The sequence below is a fragment of the Lupinus angustifolius genome, unplaced genomic scaffold, assembly GCF_001865875.1.
Source record: "Lupinus angustifolius cultivar Tanjil unplaced genomic scaffold, LupAngTanjil_v1.0 Scaffold_3_68, whole genome shotgun sequence".
Taxonomy (NCBI): domain Eukaryota; kingdom Viridiplantae; phylum Streptophyta; class Magnoliopsida; order Fabales; family Fabaceae; genus Lupinus; species Lupinus angustifolius.
The window spans coordinates 13748-29470 of NW_017716884.1; the positions used below are offsets into that span (position 1 = coordinate 13748).

Genomic DNA, 15723 nt, shown 5'->3' on the forward strand with positions numbered 1-15723 from the left:
TACAATCCAAGAACCCATTTCCCTCCATATCCCACCAATGCCACTCCATATTAACCTCACAACAAAGCCCCACCATATGCCATGAACGTCACCACTGAAGACTACGATTCCAAATTCAGGTGCCACAAATCACATCACCTCTGACGCTTCCCTTGTTCATCATGCAGCAAAATAATATGGCCCAGAACACCTATACATGGGTAATGGCACTAAACCTTCTATTTATTACAGTGGCACTGCTTCTTTTGCCTCTCCTATTAATTCAAAATTTCCCTTTCTTTACAAAACTTACTTCTTGTTCAAACCATAACTAAAAACTTGATAAGTGTCTCATAGTTTGCTAAGGATAATGCCTGCTATTTTGAATTCCACCCTAATGAATTTTTTTGCCAAAACACAGGGTTCTAACATAATACTTCTCAAAAGGTCTCTCACCTCAGAGGACTTATATGCTTTCCAGAGTTTGTTTCCAAAGAAGTCAACTGGCTATGCATCTACTTCTAGTCCAGATGCCAAGCTCAAATCCACAGCTTTAGCTAGTACTAATTCTAGGAATAATTCCTCCTTTGTTTTGTGACATTTTTGGTTATGACATGCCCATACTTCTGTTGTAAACAAAGTTTTATCTCAATGTAATATCTCCCAGTCAAACAAAACATATTATGATTTCTGCAATGCTTGTCGTTATGGTAAATCCCATAGAGTTCATTCACCTAAATCTCCTAGAACTTACTTTAATGCCTTTGATTTAATTTATCTTGATTTGTGGGGTCTTGCACCAGTCCTATCTGAATATGGTTTCAAGTATTATTTGTCTATTATTGATGCCAAAACTAGGCACACTTGGATATATCTCCTAAAACAAAAATATGAAACTATCACTATCTTTAAACAGTTCCTTAAGATTGTCATACTCAATTTAAAAAAAAAATATTAAGGTTGTTCAAATTGATTGGGGGGTGAATTCAGACCCTTTACTTACTACTTATCTAGTTTAGGTATCAATCATAGATTATCCTGCCCTCATACACATCACTAACATGGTAAAGTAGAAAGAAAACACATGCACATTGTTGAAACATGGTTAACTATGTTGGCTCATGCTAGCTTGCCTATAACTTTTTGGGAATATGCCTTCACCAATGATGTTTTCCTAATAAATAAATTGCCATCCATTTACTCTTAATTAAAAATCACCATTTTTCCTTCTATTTGGGACCAACCCTAATTACAAAGCCTTAAGAATTTTTGGGTGTGCTTGTTTCCCCTTACTTAGACCCTAAAACACACACAAACTTGATTACAAATCCATTGGGTGTACGTTTTTGGGATATTCATCAATTCATAAGGGATATAAATGTTTGTCTAAGGATGACAGGTTGTATATTTCAAAGGATTTTGCCTTCAATGAGTCTGTGTTTCCCTTCAAAACCTTGACTCAAAACACATCATTTGTCTCAAGCCCATATAAGGATCAAATTTCTCAATCCTCTACTATTCACCATTTACCTCATTCTTGTCATACGCCTCCCACTGCCACCATTAGCAACATGTCCTCTCAAAATGGCCTTACTCCAAGATTATCTTTATCTAGCCCAAATTCTCCTATTTCCATTTCCCTTATGGTTGAAAGTGTTCTTACAAACTCATATATGTCATCTACTGTCCCCACCTTATCCCCTTTACCTATTCTGCCCAATCCAACCTCTTCTCAGCCTATGACAACTAGGTCAAAATCTGGAATAAATAAAACCATTTTCCCAGCCTTGCCAATCTAATCCTTGTTCAAACTGAACACTCAACTCCCAAAGAAGCCTTGCTTGATCCTGTCTGGGAAAGTGCTATGCAAGAGGAGTATAATGCTTTTCTTAAATTGGGAACTTGATCCCTGGTTCCTCTACCTCCTAACAAGAAGGCAATTGGGTGCAAATGAGTTTTCATAATTAAAGAAAATCAAGATGGTCCCATCAATAAATAAAAATTCATACTTGTGGCCAAGGATAATCCTCACTCTAGCTGTAACCTATGGGTGGACTATTCATCAACTTGATATAAATAATGCATTCCTTAATGGTGTTCTACATGAAGAGGTATACATGACTCAACCCACTATATTTCAGAATGGTGATAAGAATAGTGTCTGCAAGTTACACAAGGCTATTTATGGACTTAAAAAAGCCGCTAGATAGTTGTTTGAACAGCTAAAAGATACTCTAATTCAACTAGGATTTTAGATAAGTAAATGAGCCAATTCATTGTTCATTTCCATCACCAGTGCCCATCAAACATTTGTCTTAGTTTATTTTGATGATATTATTGTTATTGGATCATCAAGTTCAACAATCTTTCAACTAATTGACAAGCTTAGCTCTGCCTTTCCTCTTAAAAAGCTTGGGAACTTGGACAATTGTTTGGGCATTAAGGTTAAACATTTGCCAAATGGATCCTTGTTTTTGTCCCAAACAAAGTACATCAAAGATCTCCTTAGGAAGGAAAAAATGGACTGTGTTAAACCTAGCATAACACCTATGGAAACTACCTGTAAGCTGTCCAAAAATGACTCCAAACTCTTTGACAATCCTACTCTGTTTAGATTAGTAGTTGGAGCACTTCAATATGCTACAATAACAAGACCTGATCTAGCCTATAGTGTTAATAAAGTCTGCCAATTTATGAGTCAGCATCTTGAACAACACTGGGTTGCAGTAAGAAGGATCCTAAGGTATTTGCAAGGAACCACTACTTTTGGAATTCATCTTAAGGTTGCTGCAGCTCCCACTCTGCCTATTCATCTCACTGCCTTATGTGATGCAGATTGGACCACATATCTTGATGATAGGAAGTCTATATCAGGGGCTTGCTTATTTATTGGCCCCCATATTATAACTTGGTGGTCAAAGAAACGACAAAGAATTTCTAGATCCAGCACTGAAGGTGAATACAGAAGTCTTGCTTTAGCTTCTAAAGAAATGATTTGGGTGGAGTCTTTATTTTCAGAACTCAAGGTTCCTCATCAAGTTCCTCTCATTCTTTGTGACAATTTAAGCACAGTTGCTATGGCTCATAATCATGTTCTCCATAAGAGGACCAAGCACATAGAGTTAGACCTCTTCTTTGTAAGGGATAAGATTCAAGCCAAATCTCTTCAAGTGAAACACATCCCCTCTGATTTTGAGACAGCTGATGTACTCACCAAGCCTCTAGCTACAACTAGATTTCTAGCTTTAAGGAAACAACTCAGAGTAGTTGACTTAGCCTCTCTAGTTAAACTACCCTCAGTTTCAGGGGGTATATTAAAGAATGAGTGTTAAATTAAAATTCAGTTTCAATTAACTTGTTCAGAAGGTATTAGTTAAAGCTCTAACTTAATTAACAACTCAAACATTTAGTAGCTTTGTTTCAGTTAGGTTAATGCAGTAACTGATTCAGTTAGTTAGAGGGGGTGACTAGTTGTTCACATCAGCCCTTTTGCTTCTAGTTTTGTTTGTTTTCCCTCTGCTATAAATAGGGATATAATTTGTACTTTGAAATTTAGAAAAATTACATTACAGAATAAAGTTTTATGTTGAGAAACATTTTCTTCTAAATCTTCTTTCTTTTATCTTTTTACAGGTTCGGTCAGCTACCTACGTGTTCGGTTTTCATTGCCATATGGATTGATAATCATGTCGTAGTAAATATTGAGTCATATTTTTGGGGAATAGAGATTGGATTTTCTCAACAATTATTTTTTCAAGAATATTTTTTCCATAGGCTTTCATTTGATTGATTATTTTTTTATTTTAGAATAATAGTATTGTATGGTCTCAAACTCTCTCATATAAAGTAATTCAAACTTAGACCTAAGAGTTTGAAGTTTAAGAGTACACACCTTATCTCTACCATGAAACTTTTTCTTAAGTGTATCACGTGTTTCCTTCCTACTTGTAGCTCTCATTATTCATGGAAGTATAGTCTATACCACAAGTCGTTGTAGAATAAATAATGCATTTGCATCATTTTGCACATTCTCATTCAACTCCTTTTTCTGTGCGATGCTAAGAGTTGAAGTATTCTCTAGAGTAGTGAATTCTGCTTCTACAATATTCCATAAATCTTGGGAGTGGAATAAATTAATCATTTTAGTGCTCCAAAAAGCATAGTTTTCTCTAGATAAAATTTGGATAGGAATAGATGGTGATTGAATAGTGCCAGCCATAGCTCAAGAGGTCTAAAAATGATTTAGTATAGATAAATGATTTTTTAGGTAGTGAAAATAGATAGAGTGATATTCTATGCCGAATGATGACGGTTAAATGCCAAATTGATCTATAATTAACACTTAATTTAATGGCACTTTACAACTTAATCAACTTAAATTATTGGAAAAGTGCTTATACATGACTAAATACTCATTTTATTGGCTAAGTGTTACACCAGAGTGGTTTTGTAGGCTTAAACTGGACAAAAGAGTGGAGAATTCTAAGTTTCTGGGAAAAACTTTGTCATGCTCACTGCAGAGATCACGCTCGTTGAATATGACAGAATTTGACAACATTTGATAGCTATGCTCCGTGACAAAGTCACACTCAACGCAAATCTCATGCTGATTGTCTAAATTCAGGAAATTCATCCTTTAGCTACTACCAAGATGACGCTCAACGTCGATCTCACACTCAGTGCAATAGGTGGTGCGTCCAGCGCAATAAGCCACGCTCCGCGCAACTTGGTGCATCCAAGAATCGTATTCAGCCAGTTGGATCCTACACCCATCAACGGTGCACTAAGCACAAAAGCTAACACGTGGACACTATTTAAAGGCTTCTGCACACTTCACTCAAGACACTTACTTACTTCTTCGAATTTTATTTTCTTTATAACTTTATTTTAAAGAGTTTAGCTCACTTAGTTCATTGAAACTAAGTGTAAGCATCATAAATGATAATTGTTACCCAATTGTGTGTGGTTCTACTGCCTCGCAAGTATATTATCTCTATCCTACTTACACATTGTAGATATGAGTAGCTAAGTAACCTTTAGTTGGAGTTAATGTAGTATGTTCTCAATGTAAACATTTTTTATTCAATATTAATCGACAAAGTTCAATTTCATTTGAGTATTGTTTTACTTAATACTTGCATTTAGTTTGATCAATATTTTACGTTGTTCTAAACTTACTTTACTCAATAAATATTGCATTTACAGACATAAAGACTTGTAATATTTGTCATTGCTTGCATGCCACGTTCTTTTATATCTAGAGATAAAACTAATATTGTGATTTTATAACTTTTAAACTGAATAACATATGTTACTAGATATATAAATGTGCTTGAAAGTTCATATTATTGAATTTTTATATTTGTAGTTACTAGACATAGATCTACTTATGATAAAGTGTTATCATAAATCAAGACATTGGCGGCTAGCACGATTGAGGTGTTGCATAAAACTCAAGTCACATGGATGAATCACTAGACATATGGTCATGTTGTTATCAGTCATATTTTTCATTCTTATGTATCAAAGTTACTAGGTATAGGCTTTTCTTGAATAAGTGAATAACTGACTAAGACATTAGAAGTTAGTCATATTGAGGTGTTTATATGGGTGATTGTTCTAAATAGTATGAAACAAAGAATCAGAGTTTGATCAAAGAGTGAGTGCGGAGTTCAAATCCAACTACATTTATCATTATAAAAAGTACATTCAAAATATTGTATCACACTACAAACAATCCAAATTATTGAGCTGAGAATAGTAATAGTTGAAAGACTATAGTTTAAGAAATTCTATGTGGAGACAATAAAAATATTTTATATACTTGTTTACCAAGTAGTAATTATACACTTATTTTCTAGTTAGCAATGACTGAACATACCTCTCATGCCATTGATTTTAGTTGGTTGTAAAATAAATAGAAGACTAGATTTAATTTAGTGAAAAATAGAACTTTTGAGTTGTTAGAAGTTAAAATAATTGACAAGGTATGAGCATTTTGCGCGATAAACAATGTATGAGTTTTTTTGTAGATGTTTCTGCATTTTACAAGACATGGTATATTTTAGACAATTCATACTACAAATACTTATTGCTTTTCTTCTTCTACTAGTTGTTTCTAATTTCTTCTAATAAACTCTTTAAGCCTGTAGAAAAATGGGAATCAATATATATATTAACAAAAACATGAAGAGTAATGTTATTATTAAATCCCTAACAGTCTAATGTCTTACATGTGTGAGATGTTTTCTTCAATTCCTACTTGCTAGGTTTGTCTCCGTAGAATAATGACAAGTATGAACCTGCAACAATTTGCTATTGTCTCATTTGAATTTTGTGCGGGTCAATCCCTTTTGGTGGAAGGAACCTAGTGTTGTGACATGCTCATTTCTCAATTGATTTGGATGATTTAGAGTCACCATTATGTTATTCTTGCAGTTAAAAACATAGAAAATATGGTTTTTGAACCTAAATTCTAAGCTTTTCTCACTTCTAAAGTTGCTTACAAATCGAGAAATGTGTTAGCAATTTGTCCTCTTGTATTAAAATGATATTCTCATTAATTGCATGAAATTATATACCCTTAATTCATTTGATTAAAAAATTACTTATTAAAACAAAATATTATATTTTTTATGTTTGCCAAAAGTTTATCTTGATCTTACATATCTCCTTGTGCAATAAGGAAATCAAGACAACTTATTTATGATATGAAAATTGATTAGTTGGTTTGTTTAACTTTATTAAATAAATTATTTATTATTTATAATTAAATGAAATCAATAGTAAAAAGACCAAATTTGTCATTAATTAGCTCCTCGTTTAGAAAGTTGAAAGAAGGATACAACAGAAGCTATGAAGAGGCTACTAAACTTCCACAAGTCTCAATAGTTATGTTACTAAAAGTAATTATTTCAATTTAATTAAATGAAATAACAGAAAAAAGGTAGTGTTGATCATGAATCGACTTCTCACTTTGATTAGAAATGAAGTAAGACACCAGTTGCATTCGATTTATAAAAATTCCATAAATTTCATTAATTATGTGATTAAAAATATTTAGAAATAATTAATTATATTACTTAAATTGCATGAATAGTAAAGAGAGTGAATTACCCAAGAATTGACCTCTCGTTACGAGAGCAGAAAGGACTACATCAACCGTGAATCAACTTCTCGCTTTAAGCGGAAATGAATATACAATACTAGTTATGGTCCGGTTACAAAAGTTCCACAAATTTCATTAATTATGTGATAAAAATATTTAGACATGATTAATTGTTTTACTAGAATCAATAGTAAATAGAGTGTATTGGCCTAGAATCAAATTCTAGCTACGATAGAAGAAATGAAGCTATAACATGAGTCATGACCAAGATCAAAAATAAATTAAGTAATGAAAATATATAAAATAAATTTATGAAATTATTAAAATATTTTTAATTATAATTATTTTATTAACATTTAATTATTATTCATTTTCTATTTAATAAAAACTAATTTTATTATTATTATAGAAATATTGCATATTTCATAAGGAAAAAACAAAATTGACATAAATAAATAAATAAAATCATAGAAGAAGGAAAATTTACATGTGTGCCACATGTGTAACATCACAAATTTTCCAACTAATTTGCAAATAGATATATTTGTTAATAGTCAACCCCTAATTATTTGGTTAATCTTTATCATAGTTATGTCAAAAAAATTATTTAGATAGGTTAGATGGTTATTCTATGGTGATTATCTTATTTATCTTAGCTACTTGAGATAAAATATAATTTTATTATTTGATAAGAATCGCATTAAAAAAAAATATTTTTAAGAAAAACATTAACCTAATTGGTAAGTACATATGTGTGTGCTGAGTGAGGAGAAGAAAAAAGTACACTTCCTAATTGCAATTGGTAGAAGAAAGGGAAGATAACTAGGTAATCAATTTTTTCTTCATAGTGCAACCCCCTTAAATTCAATAATTCATGAAATTGTTATGTTTACATTATTGTTACCCGTATGGAAACAATTATTGCTTCTTTCCCCTTTCACATTTTATAAAGTCAACTCCTTTCTATAATATATGGATGGGTTTTTCTTCAACTTCGGTACTAAGAGTTTGCATTTAATTAGCCAAAACAATTCTTGATTTACATTGAATAAATTCACACTGTATGTGGTCCATGGTAGTGCAATTATTTTAACGAAGCTTATTTTCAAATGTCAGGTTACTAATATGATTTATTTGGTTATTTAGGTACTGTTTGGTATAAAGTTCTAAAGCCAATACCTTATAGTACATATATATCTATATATATTTGTACTGTTCTACGGTTAAAACTCATATGTGTTGTTAGTTTTAGGTAAATTAGAATTTAATTTTTATCTTGATTGTGATTGGCATGTTGAGGGGAAAAGATTCCAAGATTGAAGGAGACGACAGAGGAACTAGTTTATTTGCTGGAGAAAGGAGCTTACGTAAACTCTCAGGTGAGAGAGAAGCCTTAGACATAGTGATATTAGAATGTAGCATTGGGGTCTCTAATGATACTCACTAGTTGGAGGATCCTTAGGCTAAAAAGATTAATGAATGATCAATTGTCTTGATTGTTATGGACTTCCTCATTTAATCATTTTAGTTACGAATATTAAAATATTGTGTCTTGATTGAATGATTTTATGTTTGATATTGATGGCGTACTGATATGACTTTATACTATTATTGGACTACTATAATTAATATTGAATGTCTATGTTTGACTTATCATAGTGATAGTGATCATGATTAAATTCATATGTGAATGAGAATTATTTGCATATACTTGAGAGCCTATGGCTATTCATACACTTGAAAGTGTAGTGACCTTGGGACATTATGCATTTATTTTGATCACTAAGTTATGTCTTGAGCTCGTCTTGAGGACAATTATATGATAAAAATTGCATTGGGGCTGAGACCACTAACTTAGGTAATGTTATTGGAAATTGAAATTGAGATAATATTGATAAAAGACTTAGTGGACTAACTTTGATCAATGTGCATACATCATTGCATTTTTAGTTGGAGTTGGAGAATATGGAAAGATATGATGATAGCAATATCATTGGGATTTGGATAGGGGTGGCAATGATGGTGACTCGTCAAGAAGCCTTGATGGATTGCTTAGTTAGGATGATCCAGTGAGGGTCCGGTATTATAAACCGTATAATCAGGAAGTCCTACATGCAAACTAAGTAGTTTCTGACACCCCTTGCGCATTTCGTGATCGGTAGAGAGGATTCCTGAAATAGACTGGGCTTACCACAGAAGCACTTCTGATAGAAGTACTGGAAAACAATAGATATCGTTACTTGCCATTGTTAATGAAATCTATACTCTCGGTTGCTTTCCCACTAGGTCTTGGCCTCCATGCAATTGATGGTGATTGGTTGGTGAAATTGCATGAGCATCGCATGAGAGATCACTTAATAATGGTGTATACATCTAAATACCTAATACGCTAACATCATTCATCATTGGACATATTTGTTATGAGTAGAGATAATAATTGTTGTGTATATTGTCTAATTATGGCATTGCAATTGTTTGTATCGCTCTAATGTTATGATTCTTTATAAATCCACTTTGTCGCTTTTGCATGATTTAATGTCTTACTCCCTCTATGTTGTTTGTTTGTTTGTATGTATAAATGAATTGTAGATGGAATAATCATAAAACCTCTTTGAAAAATTTCCTTCATCTTGAATATTATTTAGTAAATCGTACCTTGAAATTATATATTTTCCTATATGAAAATTGGGGTGTTACAACATGTTGAGAGGAAACTAGTGGAATGGAAAATGGTGTAGGGATGGCGCATTGAAAACATGGAAGGATGGTGCACAGGAAATGACAATTATGGGAGTGGAAATAATTTCTATGTGTGAGTGACATGTGTCACTCCAAGTGTGTACGTCGACGGGAGCAGGATGACTGGCCAATTAACCTACAATATGTAGCGTTAGAGCCTTTAAAGAGTGTTGTAGTGCTTAGAGTATGATTTGTTGCTAAGTGTTAAATTTACACATTTTTGGATAACATTTGCTAACATTTTTAGACTCTAATTGATTACAATTGTAATTAATTGACTTAATTTGAGCATAATTTGTTTACTCATGCCATTATCAATATCCCATAGTTAATATTTTACTTATAAGTATATTTTTAGAGAGAAAAACAAGGATTCAAACCAAAGTAATCCTAGTAATATTTGACACCAAATTTGTTCTCTATTGGATCGATGAGATATTTGGATTTAATGTTCCTACTTTGGAAATTCAAAATAAATGGTAGGATCAACAAAATGTGCAACAAAACTCTCTCGGGGGACTCGCGACTAGTGAGTGAGAATGAGACAATAGCCATGCACGACTTTCTAGGATGTTGTAACATCACATTCATTAACATTTGGATAAAGTCGATTTTTGGACATGATGTTCCTAAAATGTTACGGATGGACTTAATATGGAAAACTGCTCTCATTGAGCGAGCCGCAACTTAGTGAGCAGAGTTGGATATATTTTTTGGACATTTTCGCTTAGCGAGAATTCCTCTTGCTAAGCAAAAATGCTTGAATTTCTGCAACCTTAAAAGGGAAAAACACATGATTTTTAAAACCTAATCTTCCCATTTCCTTAGTTTCCTATTTTTTAGACATAGGCTGGTGGTTTTAGGGCTTTTACAACCCATTGGAGAAAAAAACTTGGACATTAAAGGCATTGTAACCTTGTGGTGCCTACCTTGATGCTCTACGGTGAAGGTTCTTCATGTTCTCTTATTTGTTGTATTGATTTCGATGAAAATGAATAATTATCTCATATCTTGTTAAGATTATATGTAGTTATTCATTTTGATGTTATTTTGTTCGTTTCCATTTATTCATGTTTATACAATGATTTCAATGGTTAATTCTTGTTCTTGATGCTAATTTTAGTTTGATTACCTAAAGCATGAGTTTAGATGTTGAATATGTTGGTGGAAATCACATGTTGAGTTTGAACTATAATATATAATCTAATGGGTCTATTTTAGAGGAAAAGAGTTAGATTGATTAGTTAAGATAACATCCAAGCTTATTATAATATGTTTTGTTAATCATTTAAGAAATTGGTGGTTAGGGAAATGACTTTTTTCCCTTTGCATTAGGGAACTAATAATAGAAGATAGAAATGATGTTGAAAAAGCAAAGTATAAATAATTTTGAGTTAATTCATTCAAATATTGATTAGTTTCTAGTTATTTATTTACAAAATCATGATAAAACTCTTAGCTTAAATTGGTTAGTAAATGTTGGTGCAATAAAACCTGCTGATTAGCCGATCATTGGTTGTAAATTTCGATGGTGATGATTAGCTTATAATTTTTGCATAAATGATAAGCCAATGGTGATGGCGGCCACGAGATATGCACAAAAAAATCATATTTTTTTCTCTCTTTTTTCTTTCTTTTTTTGGTTTTCCATTTCCTTTTTGTCTTTTTTTTATCTTTTAGAATAAAATATCTTCTGATATAAGAAGATAAGTCATGTTTCATCATATTTTATAAAAATATTTCTAAAACTAAACAAAATATTACACATGTCATACTTTTACTAGCTGGAGAAGATAAATTATCTCCTCTGATATAATGAAGTATATTATTCTCTTGTTTTATATATGCTATTTCAGTTGCTTGTATCTCTTTTTGCGCCAAATTTTCTCATCTCTTTATTGTGAATTATATATGCTATAAGTGTTTTATAGTTGCCTTATTAATCACAATTTTTTAGTTAAAGTGTAACCGCTGAAAACAAAATGTTTTATTAATTATTCTCTAAATTAATTAAAATAAAAATTATCGTAAATGCTTTCTAACTGCCAAGTTAGCATTGATAAAATTATTTGTTCGTAGAATAATTACAAAACCCCTTTTGGACAAAAAGTCATTTATGAATTTATAAAATTCAAAAAGTTAGAAATTGACTCAATGTATTTTTTCTATTTTTTTTTTACTTTTTGTAACTTTATAATATTTATAATTTTATTTTTATAAAAATGTAAAAAATAAAATAAAAATGTTTTTCAGAAAAAATTGAGTTTTCACTCCAAATCTAACCCAAAGCTAAGGTAGGGCTGAGTTTGAGGGTTGTGTCCAGTCCTAGTCTCCACTTTAAGTTTTACAGTTTTGTTATTTTTGAGTTGGCTTTAGCTTAGACCACTATTTGAGTTGGCTCATCAATATATTATAAAAGTGACCTTAGTTATGGCATTTCTTTTGAAGTTATTCACACAAGTTGGAATATCTTACACCACTATATTTAGAAGTTTTAACACCTAGTGAGAAGTTAGTTGAAGGTATTAAAAATAATTCTCTACAATTAAGAGGTTGTTTTATCTTGGCTTGTAATAGAACTGTCATTGTATGGAACAGAAATCAGTTTTCCGATATCTGATCCACGCCAATGAAAATGAAATAAAAATAGTAATAATATTGAAGTTTAATTGATATATGATATTTCCATTAGCTCGAGATAAATATGAGACAAGATTTAAGATAACAAATTTGTGTTCATCAGTTATCTTATCTTCAATTGTACTTGCGCAAAAAAAGACCGGTGATAGACCCAATAATCATTTTTTAACGTTGAACCATTATGATGAGTATAATTAATTAAGCATAAATCCAATTTCTAATCTACAATACAAACAAAAAACAAGTGGTAAAACAAACAAATAGTATTAGGGTATGGTGTTCACCCACAATAAAGTAATCATAACAATTTTTGAAGTTTCAAACTCCTAGATGGCTAAATTCTCTAAAAAACCTTTATTCTATAAAAACCATTTTTTCATACTCTAATCAAGTTTATTAAACATACTAGAATAAAGTTGACAGTTTCTTCTATCAAAATAAAAATTGTTTTTAATGGAAATACCCAGTTATGATCAGTGCACAATGTCTACAATATTCACAGAGAGGAAAAGATAGGTACTCCAGGTAAGGTTGCACCAGCATCAACAATAAAATTGTTACCAGAAACATATTCAGAAGAATCGTGAATTAAGTAACGTACTAGTGATGTTAATGCTGGATCTGAAGTGCCATGTGTTCTCAAAGGTACTGTTTTCAAAGTTACCTTATTCAGCCAATCTTTCTGCATTAAGTTTTCAGTGATTTCAGATTTGAACAGTCCAGGTGATATGGAATTCACTCTGATTTTGTATACCCCCAATTCCAATGCCATGATCTGTCAAATGCCATAGACCAAAGCTAAATGTTAGACACTCTTTATTTATTTTGAACAAAATCAGAAAGCTGAAAACATCTAATTTCGCGATTATCAGAATAATGATATAATGAGAGCAGAAAGTCACAGAAGCAAAGCCAGGAACTCAATACAGTAATGTGGGAATACATAAACCTCCTGACAATGGTGATTCACTACTCTTATCTTATGTGGAATCTGAAAGGACGTACCATGAAAGTTTCCAAGATTGAGCTTATATAGTAAAAGAATCCCCTCATAATTTCTCACCTTTAATACTCGGGGATAATCGAAAACCAACAAAAAATTAAGAAGCTTCTAGTGCAAGTTCTCATATCAATGGTTCATCGGGCTTCTTTTTATTCTTTAGTATTTAAATCTAAAAAGTAGCATGGAACCAAATAATTCAGCCTATGTTGGGTCTTCATTTTGATCATATGCTATCATTGGAGATAGAACAGAAGATAGCATAGAATACATTATCGAACTGGGGACCTCATGCTTCAATGACCTGGGTATCTTTCGCTTGTACCAAGACATGTTATTGTACATAAGAAAACATAATTCTTCTTTTGTTGAATAGTGAGTTACTCACTAAAAGTAGGACAGATTACTAAGAAATCGAAACAAAAAATTCAAAATAAGATACTAATGATTTTCACGTTGATTATGTTTATAAGATAAGTTGCAAGTAAAATAATATTACCTTTGTCAGTGTATTGACAGCTGACTTTGAAGATGCATAGGCAGTACCTCCAGGCAAATTTCCCCGATTTAAACTAGCAGTTGAGGAAATATTGATAATTGCTCCCTTGCGTTGTGCATCACGCATACGTATGCATACATATTTTGACACTAACCAGGTACCAGTTAAGTTGGTTCTGAACACATGATTCCATTCCTTCTCAGACAGATCCAAGGGCGATTTAACAGTTCCTACACAGCACAAGAATCAGGAAACTTGACAATTTAGTTAGAAGATTATCAATTTCACTTAGTTAAAAAACAAGACTTATGATCTTTGTTAAGATCTCAGCAACCACAAAGCTAATGAACTCTTGGTGCATCTTGCACCTATGATAATTACAATGGCTAACATTTCAATGTCCCAAACAATTGTTAGTTAGCCTAAAAATGAGAAGGTATTAAGCTGCATAGAACAATAAAGTATCCTCCTTGTTAGCAGCAATTAATAGCTAGATCAGCATAAAGACGAATGAAATTTAATCTTTAATTATCTCAAATGTTAGTCAAAATGGTGCATTGCAAGGACTAATGTATGTGTCCCTAAACTTGTCTATACTCATGGACAATTTAAGAGTCATGGGAACTAAACTGATAATTCTTATGTTACGGATTAAATCAGGGGAGAATTTTTTCTATATGATAATTTGGGCTTTGAATCTAACTTATTCAACTAAAACACATATCAACCAGATTTTTAAACTGCGGTTGCAGTTGTGATTGCGATTAGGTTGCGTTTATTGCCATTGTGGGAGAATGCGGTTGCTACGCTATTGTGGAGACTCCTTCCGAGTGCAATTTGAAACACTGCTTATATCTGCTATGGACACTCTTGTGCACAACAACAAAAATTCACATCAATCAACTAACTTGGATTTCAAATATAACAGGAAACTTCCAACTTTTACGAGAAATCAAGCAAAATGCTAAAACTATCATAGCAAAAATTTGCACGCAATTCTACAACACTAGCATAAATTCCTCAAACTTCATAGAACCATAAAACGTTCATCCCAAAATTTCAAATAATCAAAGTTATTAATTACCTCTAACACCAGCATTATTGATCAACACATCAATGTAACCAAACGCATCCCATGCCTTCTGCACACACATATCAATGGTTGGTCCATCAGCAGCCACGTCGAGTTCCACGGCAACCGCGCGGAGGTTACTGCCACCGTCACCGGCCTCCGGCAAAGGCATCATCTGATTGATTTCTTCGCAGAGGGATTTGATCCGATCGACTCGGCGAGCTGCGGCGACGATCCTACATCCGGCTCGGGCGAGGTCGATGCAGAATTGGAAGCCGAGGCCGGCGGAAGCGCCGGTGATGAGAACGATTTTTCCGTCGAGTTTGTGCCATGGTTGAAGGGGGTTTGAAATTTGGGAGGACATTGGTTCAGTTATTGGAATCAGTTACTGAAGGAAAAGTATGGTTTTCATTTTATAGTGGATGAGAAATTGGAAGGAAAATGAACAAAGAAATTATTACATGGTGGGTGTGAGAGTAAATTATACTCACACATTCATTTTAATAAAATTGTATAAATCACTCATATTCTTAAATCTAAAAATGTAATTTTCTAAACAAAAAAATTGTGACGCTAATTAGGTTAAACAATTTTGGTATATTGTCAAGAAAAATTTAAATACTACAATAATTAATTTTATTTATTATTTTGTTAGTTACAATATAGAGAATAAAATATCTTTTAGA

At 32.4% G+C, this 15723-nt stretch overlaps 2 protein-coding genes across 2 annotated transcripts; one reads left to right on the top strand and one right to left on the bottom strand.

Annotated features, from left to right (window-relative positions):
• The first annotated feature begins 2498 nt into the window (after positions 1-2498).
• On the top strand, positions 2499-3674 carry LOC109337252 (uncharacterized mitochondrial protein AtMg00810-like). Its single transcript, XM_019574184.1, has 2 exons — positions 2499-3288; positions 3613-3674. Exons 1-2 carry the CDS (start codon positions 2499-2501, stop codon positions 3672-3674), a joined length of 852 nt encoding a protein of 283 aa, XP_019429729.1.
• Positions 3675-12872: 9198 nt separating this feature from the next.
• On the bottom strand, positions 12873-15500 carry LOC109337251 (3-oxoacyl-[acyl-carrier-protein] reductase FabG-like). The gene is made up of 3 exons (XM_019574183.1): positions 15050-15500; positions 13966-14195; positions 12873-13241 (listed from the first exon to the last, which is right to left on the bottom strand). The coding sequence occupies exons 1-3, from the start codon at positions 15399-15401 to the stop codon at positions 12963-12965; spliced, it is 861 nt and encodes a 286-aa protein (XP_019429728.1). The 5' UTR covers positions 15402-15500; the 3' UTR covers positions 12873-12962.
• Positions 15501-15723: the final 223 nt, after the last annotated feature.